The 10,398-nt window shown below is 38.0% G+C and overlaps 1 protein-coding gene across 1 annotated transcript; it reads left to right on the top strand.

Moving 5' to 3' along the window:
• Positions 1 to 1,509: 1,509 nt before the first annotated feature.
• Positions 1,510 to 9,808, top strand: GTF3C6 (general transcription factor IIIC subunit 6). The gene is made up of 6 exons (XM_087912904.1): positions 1,510 to 1,941; positions 4,063 to 4,143; positions 5,374 to 5,437; positions 6,328 to 6,372; positions 6,466 to 6,576; positions 7,574 to 9,808. The coding sequence occupies exons 1-6, from the start codon at positions 1,849 to 1,851 to the stop codon at positions 7,873 to 7,875; spliced, it is 696 nt and encodes a 231-aa protein (XP_087769030.1). The 5' UTR covers positions 1,510 to 1,848; the 3' UTR covers positions 7,876 to 9,808.
• Positions 9,809 to 10,398: the final 590 nt, after the last annotated feature.

Below are 10,398 nucleotides of genomic sequence, written 5' to 3'. Positions count from 1 at the left end.
AAAAGTATTGAAAATTGAAAAAATATACACAACACAGTTCAGAGAATCTTAAGGAACAAACAAGGAAATCACTTTTTTCCTGTGTTAAATATAAATTCAGAACATAATAAAAACATTTTTACTATTTCAAGTTTTCACCAATTTTTCATTACTGGCACATAATTTTTACAGAAGTTGCAATGAATCATTTTGATGACTGCAGCCTTCCATCCTGGGTAAAATGAGGACTCAGATTGTTAATGGCAATATCTGACTGTTAAACCACTTAGTGCTGTAAAGCTATATAAAATGGCATGTGAATCTTAAGTGCTATTGCTATTGTTCATAATCAATTTGTGCAATCTTGCACAAGCTAAGTATATATGACATACTTCTGCCTTTGCACAACCTGCAATTTGAATAATTTGGTGGGTTTTTTTTCTTCAATTCTGGCCTTGGCTGCATTGGTTTAGATAATTTGCTTTTGCACAACCAGAATCAAACTTCCAGTTTCTCTTTAATGTTCCAATTATAAGCCATTGCTAGGTTTTATCTTTATCCACTTTCCCCTTGATCTTTTGTAGAAATTGACCATATTGCTTTTCCTTCCCTGCAATCTGTTCTTTTTTGTGTTACATTATTTTGATATTCATGTTTTGTTTTCTGCACATTCAGTAAGTTTTAATTTTTAATTTACATCAGTGCTTATCCTTGGCTTTTACATAATCAGCCAAGGCATGCTTTTTTCTTCAGCAGTTTGACCTGAAATAAACTTTTGCCTCCATTTCCACAGGGCAGGTATAATCCACATCACAGTGGAGATGTAACACATGGTTAATACTCATTAGCTATTTCTGTCCCAATTGTCCAGCTCAGCTTATTTCCAGTTAATAATTCTAGCAATACATGGTATCACAAGTATGGTCCAGGTTTGATAGTTTTTATCTTAAAATTTTATTTTTAAAAATAAAATATCAAGCCAATCGCTTTGTTGTAGAAAGTATCAGCTACACAACTGCAATAGTATTTCTCGTCCCTAGTGATGCTGACGGGCAGAGAGATATTCTTACAACAAATCACTGATAAAGCAGACGAAACTGATTTACAAAGTGGTTTTGCATAAATAAAATGATAGGATGTGGAACAACAAAGTATAAATCACAGGACAAAGTTAGAGGGAAGTAGTTTTTTTTTCCAGATCCTTAACCACCCTTCTCTAAAAATTAAAATCTGGGAGGCTGCTTCTGATTGATGGATTAAGTGCCACAAAAATCATCCTCGACTCTTAATGGCCATCGAAATTGATGTTCTCCCATCATCTGTCCTTAGCCTAGTCCTCCAGCTATTCGTTGCTACTGTAACTGAGTCCATCCACCTTGCTGCTTGGTCGTCTTTTTCTTCTTCCCTCCACCTTTCCCAGCAATATCGTCTTTTCTTATCTACACTGAGAGCATATGCACCAAAGACAAATTCATTATGTGTCCAATCACCCTTGGCCAATAAAGATTTCCATTCTATTCTATTCTATTCTCCAGAGAGCTGACTCACACCATCTGTCCGTTACTAGGATAATGTAAGCCTGATTCACTTCTATTTCGGAAGAAAATTGTGGGCTAAGAATTTCGCTTCTACCGAATGCCAGAAGAGGGAAAAGCCATGTTTGAAGGCGGACGAGACCGCTTCGGGCTACTCTACGCACTAGAGCGCTTAATCCACCGTTTCCCCAACCAGACTTAAGTCGTGAACAAGCCCCGGTAAAACCAGGCTGCTGAGCTCGACGTTCACGCCACAACCCACCACACAAAACTGCCCCCTCCGACCGCCTGGCGGCGCTTCTGCCTCAGAAAACGCGAGAGGTTTCAGCTTGAGATGGCGGCGGGAGCGTCACGTGAAGCCGGCGGAGGCCCTGGTAGCATGGAGGCGGCGGCGGCGGATGGGACTCAGCAAGAGGAAGAGGTCGAGGTGGGTTGCAAGATGCCTCAGAAGGGCGACCGTCGGGGAAGGGGGGCTTTCTCTCCTTCGGGTTTGCTGACTCTTGATGATGTCGCGGGGCATTTCCCTGCAACCAATGTACCAATGTAATGTACCAACACAGGAGAATATTTGTGGAATATTTGAAATGAGGTGCTCGTTGAGTTCGATGATTTTCTTGCAGACGTTTCATCATCCAAACTAGGTAGCATCAAGGCTACGATGTTACCTAGTTTGGGTAATGAAAAATCTGCCAAGAAGCAAAGAGAGCACCAAGGACCCTTAGCTTTTCAATGTGTTATGCTGCATTAATGGCACACAACGCGTGCAGCAAAATAAGAGCGCTCGCCAGCCCGTTTATAGGCTGGCTTGCATTTACAAAAGAAGGAAGGAAGAGAGAGAGAGAAAAAGAGGAAGAGGAAGGATCTTCGGCCTGTTCCTTACTAACGTGAATATAATTACCTCGGTGTAAGCCCCATTTCACCCGTAAGGAGGCTCTGAGGGAGCGCTGCTGCGTATCGTCCCTGTTTTGAGCCGTCTCGGGCAGTTGAAGTACTCCAGCTTTTCTCAATTTGCAGTCCTCCAGATGTTTTAGACCTTGGTTCCCATAAGCTTTATTAGCAACACTGCCGGTTGGGCTTTGAAAACGTGGCATCTGTCCGTGTTTAGAGAACAGCCGGTTGATTTATGAGCGCTGCTCTCTGGGAACTGAATCCTTTTCTATAGCTTGGAAGGAATCTGGATCTGATGAGAGCTTAGCCCTTTTCCCTTTGAGAAAATGGGAGGGGGAAACACTTTAATTAGGATTATAAATATCATTTCATTTGTATTTTATTTCATTAAATGGGGAAAAACTGAAGGAGAGAATAGTATGTAAGTCAAGGCTCCTGGAGGAAAAAGGTGATATAAAGATTATATTGATTGTGTACTATCGAGTTGTTTGGGGCTCCTAATAACCAAATAGATCGGGGATCCCCAACCCCTGGGTTGCGGCCCACTACCAGGTCATGGCCTTTTTGAAACCGAGCTGTACGAGAGATGGGCTGGTGTGCATGTGCTCATGCATCTCTAGTGTGAGTAGCGGGCCAACGTGTGCACGCCAGCATGCGCACACCATTTGCACAAGTGGAGCTGTGCGTATGCACCTGGTCCACCACCCACTTGGCCTGGTTTCCCTCTTTCCCCCACCCCAAGCCAGGCTGCCAAACCACAAAGCTTATGGATTGGTGATATAGATTTTCTCCATGACAAACAGGAATCCAACAAATGAATAAATTATTTTTTACTGTAAGTCATGTGGGAGCTTCCTGTTCTGTAGCTATGGGTTTTATTTTATATTATTTTAAGTTTTCTGCTGTTTTCCAGGAATCTGGAACTAGCATGCATGGCTTCCAGGGTAGTATCATTCTGTAAACCTAATGGGAAGAATTTCTTCTAAAGCACTTTTATTTTTTCTTTAGTTGGTAACTTAACATATTTACTACCCTTATCGCAGTTTTTGAACAAAATAGAAAGAAGTGGCTTTGATCGCCAAATGAAGAGAACTGCCTTTCTGAATTGCAGGTGTAATCTTTTTAATGGTGCAATGTAGAATGACAGAACATCATTCTATATTCCAATGAATTAATGTAAGTTTGCCTTGTATGTGTTAACTATTAAGATAAGTGAAGCACTATATAGAAGCAGGATAGAAAATCAGCAATTCTGGGGGCAGGGGGGAGGCTGGATTTGAAATACCATGGTTACTTATTTTTCTACTAGATTTTTACCCCACTAAAGACAGCTTACATGGTGGCATACATTACTTTGTACTTTACAGTGACCAAGAAGAAAACAGAACGTGGATCTCTCTGGTGCTAATTCCCATACTATATTAGCTCATTTGATTCTTTAGTGATAAGGGCAAGCCAATATCAGAGGACGACACAAATAAATTCCACAGAATTTTACATTTGGGTGAAATGATTGGATGGCTGCTTTTTCATAGTGTCACAGTCATGCTTAAATACCCATATTGCAACAATGCCTCTGATAATGTATATTTGCAAAGGGGTATATATGCCATTGAACTGTTAAATACATTATTTGAAATGTTTTGTAATTTTCCTCTAGGAACAATTAGTTGTGGTAGAATTGTCTGGAATAATCGATTCAGACTTTCTGGAAAAATGTGATAATAAATGCAAGATTTTGGTGAGTGTTTTTAACATAGTATAAATTAATATATCTTCTTATTAAAAAGTACAATTGTGATTGCATTCAAAATCTTTTAAAATGGCAGTAGTTTAATTTGTTTAACAGAGTGGGCACAAGCGTGATCTTTTACTTAGTCTTTTTTGCTTTTTACAACAAACATTCATTGCAACAGGACACATACTTCCATTCCTTACAACAGACCACATCTTAAAATCTCTCCATACATTTTCCTGTGCTTAATCAGCATTCTACTGAGTACAGAAATACACTGTCTTATTCTAGATTTTTCCACTGTTATATACAACTTGTAGTTATTCGTGCTAATTTCCTCATGAAACAGAACCATCTTGGTCTTAGATACATTGATTTCCAGATCCATATTCCTTACTACAAGTTGTCTAATATGTGCTGCAAAACATTTTAGCTGTCAGCCAACAAATCAAAATCATTTGTATGCAAAAGTATATATTCAGTATGTTCACCAACCAGCATACGTCTAATATAACCACAAGTATTCTTTATACATTTATTCATATTGCACAATCAAAAGAACATCATGTATTTTGGCCCTACTCTCTGTTTTAAGGTTTACTAAGTACTAAGGGAACATCATGTATCTTGGCCCTACTTTCTGTTTTATGATTTACTAAGTATTCTCTTTATTGTCGCGGGTGCTTTATTTCCTTTATATGCCATTGTTATTGCATTTAGCAAACAACCCTGCTAAGCTGAAGCATTCCATAATTGAAACCTGTTTATCATTGGTTTTCTATATTAAAATATACAGCATTTTTCTGCTATTTGTAGATTTCTTGGTGCCTTACAGAAGAACAAAATGCTTTGCTCTGCTTATTTCCTGTTTGCTAAACTCTTAGCTTATTGTCATCTCTTGTACCCTTTCCATCCAAATTTGACACAATTTTCCCCAAGTAAAAACTAGTTAGGTATGGTAAATTTTGGTTAGTAATACTAAAGACACAACAAACAGCGCATTTTATCCAAGCTTGCTCATTCTAGAAAGCATATTCAGGGTACTGTTGTGAATACTCATGATGTCTGGGTATTCCTGCTCATTACAAATGGCAGTGATAAATGTCTGTCTATGCACAAACATTTTGTAATGACATGTCAATTTTCTCAATTTTAGAGATATTACCCGGCTTAGATCATGCTTTGAACTCACTGACTTCCTTTCTCCCAAATGTGCTTCTGTCTTTATGTTTTTAGGGGATTGACACAGAGAGACCTATTTTGCAAATAGACAGATATATCTTTGCTGGAGAATATGAAGGTAAGAAAAGTAATGAATAGCCTATTTTATAAGCTATAATGTAAAGTAACATGAACCTTAAGAACCATCTTACTTTCTTTTTGTCTTCTTTGTAATTTTTTTCTATAGAAACAGAGGGAACCTTCATTTTCTAGTCAATAAATGGATCAAAAATTAACTTACAGTTTAAAATCAGTTATTGCCTCGATTATGTAAAAAATCCTGATTGAGTGACCAAATTTAAAAATAAATCAAGGAAAAGCATGCAATTCTGTGGATAGTGAGGTTAAGCTTAATACTAGCCACATTTATAATTAGCCCTTATTTTTAAATGTGCTCCACATAGGAGACTATTTGAGCCCAAATTGGGACGATATTTATTAGGGCTACAACTGGAAGATACATAAGCTTCCTATCTAAAAACCAAACTTGTTTCTGTTCACACTCGGAGGTAGAATATGTCTCACATATACTATTAATTAGCCTCGGTGGCGCAGTACTGCAAGCTACTCCCACTATAATTTGGTAGATCGAATCCCACCAGGCTCAAGGTTGACTCAGCTTCTATCCTTCCGAGGTGGGTAAAATGAGGACCCAAATTGTTGGGGGCAAGAGGTTGACTGTAAACCGCTTTGAGAGGGTGTAAAGCACTATAAAGCTGTATATATGTCTAAGTGCTATTGCTACTGCTATTAAAATGTCCAGGATTAAACTTAACTTTCTTCCCCTCTATGCTAGCACACCACTTAGATACTGCACTATATACAAGCCTATTGTGTTTGATCTTGGGCTGTAAATAAAATTTGAATTTATGCATGCAATCTTCTAATTCTTTCATAGAATTGAGCAAATATTACTCTTTAAAATAAATTTATATTTTCCCTTAGCAATCTGTTTACTCTTATCCTCAGATACCCTTGGAACATGTGTAGTGTTTGAGGAAAACCATGATCATGGTAAGCAGTAGTTTTATTTTAATTTTTCAGAATCTAAAATAAAGTTGTTGTTTTTTGTAAAAATGAGAAACATTCTGCTTTTTTTCTTGATAGATGTGGAAGGCAATCAAAAATTGCAACTAAAATATAAATGCCACACAATGAAGAAACTAAATATGACGCGGACACTTCTGATTGAGAAAAAGGAAGGGGAAGAGAACATAGGTGATTTTCAAATTCTAAAAATTCATCCTTTTTTTCTAAAACTGCATTTTTTTCTTTCCTCTGTCTAAAATACTCTTTAGGTATATACACAAGATCCCTTAATATCATGTATTGCTTTTTTGCTCTTTTCTGTCCAGGTTTTATATACTCTAATTAGGTTCACGGATAGTTTAAATATTATATTGCAGAATACAATGTTATAAACCATAGCAACATAACAATATTGCTTGTCTAACATCGTAAGCCAATTTGAGCTTTTATGAAATTGCAGCTCAGCAACTCTTCCTGTTATCCTAATGAGATCTTAACCAATTGATCATAATATCCTAAACTATAAATATTTATAAATTAATTACTAAAAATGTTCAGGATTGTTTATGTTCCCACTCCTTAATTGATAGAATCAATTTGAGAAAAAAACAGTGTATGTTCTGTTTGATGTCAGAATAATAATCTTGCAGGTCAGGAAAGGGCAAGAGTCCCATCTACCTTCATTTATCCTTTCTAACATTACCTGCCAGATCTTTTGCAGATTAACCCAAATCTGCCATTACTGGAGTTCAAATCAAGGTTGCCCATCATAAGAAGGACCTGTTACTGAAAATTCATGTGATACAAATATTTCCATTTAATGTTGTATTTCGCTTAGATTTAGAAACCTTAAATTTGGAAGTGGTGTTTTTTCTCACGTTTTGTTGTAGTAGCTCACCAGAGCAGCTATGCAATATGCATTTTTGTAATACAGAATTATCTCAACATGAATCTTTTTAATCACAAGTAACGGCCAAATAATCTTTGAATTTTGCTGTGCAGCATTCTCAGTATGAACATCATTTACAGAGTGATATCATTTCTGGGAAACCAGAAAAGAGGGGAGAAGAGAAGAGCAAGATATGAATAAGGGACGAAACAGAATCTTCAATAAAATGTCATTTGTTTGTTTATTTTCTTCTTACTAACTCCTTCCTGTCTCTTTCCCCTCCTTTTAATTTGGCAGGAGGCGGCATAGAATGGCTAGATCTTAAGGACAAAGACTTCTCATATAGCAGACCAAACATGATTTGCAATTTCTTGTATGAAAAAGATGATGAAACAGCTGAATCCCAGGATAAGCTGGCAGAAGAGTCTGAAGAAGAAGCCAGTGACAAAGGAAACATGGATTGGAATTTGGAACCCGGGATTCCACCTGACATTGCAAAGGATGATGCTGAACCTCTTCTGGATACTCCAGATCCCATCATAGAGAATCCTTCCATAGAGAACAGTCAGAACATTGCTTCAGAAGAGCCTCCACATTGATATACAGCTGTGCTCATAAGTTTACATACCCTGACAGAATTTATGATTTTTTGGCCATTTTTCAGAGAATATGAATGATAACACAAAAATGTTTCTTTCGCTCATGGTTAGTGGTTGGCTGAAGCCATTTATTATCAACCGACTGTGTTTACTCTTTTTAAATCATAATGACAGCAGAAACTACCAAGTGACCCTGATCAAAAGTTTACATACCCCAATTCTTAATACGGTGTGTTGCCCCCTTTAACATCATTGTAATCTTTTGTGGTGTGTGTGGGTGAGGCTCGTTATCTTCTCAGATGGTAAAGCACCCATTCCTGGCCAAAAGCTTCCAGTTCCTGTAAATTCTTGGGCTATCTTGCATGAACTGCATGTTTGAGATCTCCCCAGAGTGGGTCAATCAGGAGACTGAGATGGCCACTCCAGAACCTTCACTGTATTCTGCTGTAGCCAATGACAGGTCGACTTGGCCTTGTGTTTAGGATCATTGTCATGTTGGAATGTCCAAGTATGTCCCATGTGCAGCTTCCGGGCTGATGAATGCAAATTTTCCTCCAGTATCTTTTGATAATGTACTGCATTCGTCTTGCCATCAGTTCTGACCAAATTTCCTGTGCCTTTGTAGCTCACACATCCCCAAAACATCAGTGATCCATCTCCGTGTTTCACAGTAGGAATGGTGTACTTTTCATCATAGGCCTTGTTGACTCTTCTCCAAATGTAGCATTTATGGTTGTGGCCAAAAAGCTCAATTTTGGTCTCATCACTCCAAATGACTTTGTACCAGCAGGTTTGAAGCTTGTCTCTGTGCTGTTTGGCAGTGGGATACTTTGTGGCATTTGCATAGCAATGGCTTTCTTCTGGCAACTCAACCATGCAGCCCATCTTTCTTCCAGTGCCTCCTTATTGTGCATCTTGAAACAGCCACACCACATGGTTTTAGAGAGTCCTGTATTTCACCTGAAGTTATTTGTGGGTTTTTCTTTGCATCCCAAACAATTTTCCTGGCAGTTGTGGCTGAAATTTTAGTTAGTCTACCTGACTCTGGTTTGGTTTCAACAGAACCCCTCATTTTCCACTTCTTGTTAAACACTTTGAACACTGCTGATTGGCATTCTCAATTCCTTGGATATCTTTTCATATCCCTTTCCTGTTTTATACAGTTCAACTACCTTTTCCTGCAGATGCTTTGACAATTCTTTTGCTTTCCCCATGAATCAGAAGTCAGAAACATCAGTGCAGCACTGGACAAAAGATGCAAGGGCCTGTCAGGAGTCCAGGAGCACACTCATTACAAGCAAACAGATCACAGGTGAGGATACCTTTAATAGCCGTTCAAACCCCTTTGTGCCAACCTGTATGTGTATGTGTTATCAGGCCAAAATCACCAGAGTATGTAAACTTGGGTCATTTGGGTAGTTTCTGTTGTCGTTATGATTTAAAAAGAGTAAACACATTTGATTGATAATAAATGGCTTCAGTCATACACTAACCATGAGTGAAAGAAAAGTTTATGTGTTCTCTGAAAAATGGCCAAGAAATCATAAATTCTGCCAGGGTATGTAAACTTATGAGCACAACTGTAAGCTGATTGAGCAGCAATCACTATATATTGACTGATATCTGATTTGTACATATTATCATTAGAAAGACTCTGAATTTGTATCCAAATTATTTTGGGAAAGTTTTGTTAGGATCACATTCCTTTTGTGATGTTGATCTAATACATTTCCCAAGGTCTCTGTACCTCTTCGTCAAAGGAATTGGAAAGTGGAAAGAGGCTTCTGTTGAACTTATTTTGATTACAAATTCCCATCTCTTGCCTTCTCCCAGTTACTTCTTTTGCTTATTATCTTCTCTGGTGAAAAATTTTGGGGAACTCAAGTTTGTTTTCTATTCTGTAATTTTGATACAATAAAAGATGCAACTCTAATATGGACTTGGATTTTTCCTTTTGACCAATATAGCTTCCTTTGCTTTTTATAATGTAAAATCATTTATCACATTTTACAAACTGGCTAAAAAAAAATTATATATTTTCAAGCAGCAACCTCCTTGCATATATGTATAAACAGGAGCACAATGAACTGTTAATCCCTTCTGAAACTTAAGTGGAACGCCATGAATAAGACATTGCCCAAATAAAATTTGACCTAGAAGCAGGAGATAACACAGTACAAAAGCATGATTTCCTTGGCTCTTAATTTCTTGCTTCTAACGTAAGATTCAAATTGTGCATACAGGTACGCCTCCACTTACGACCACAATTGACCCCAAAATTTATGTTGCTAAGTGAAACATCAAGTGAGTTTTACCCCATTTTACGACCTTTCCTGCCCTCATTGTTAAGTGAACCATTGCAGTTGTTTATTTAGTAACATGGTTGTTAAGGGAATCTGGTTTCCCCATTGACTTTGCTTGTCAGGAGGCTGCAAAACGGGATCCCGTGCGCCCCCCCTCCCCAACTGCACTGGTCATAAATATGAACCGCTTGCCAAGCGTCTGAATTTTGATCGTGTGACC

Source organism: Pseudonaja textilis, chromosome 1, assembly GCF_049901715.1.
Source record: "Pseudonaja textilis isolate UNSWEBS1 chromosome 1, rPseTex1.2, whole genome shotgun sequence".
NCBI lineage: Eukaryota > Metazoa > Chordata > Lepidosauria > Squamata > Elapidae > Pseudonaja > Pseudonaja textilis.
This window is presented reverse-complemented; position numbering and strand designations above follow the sequence as displayed.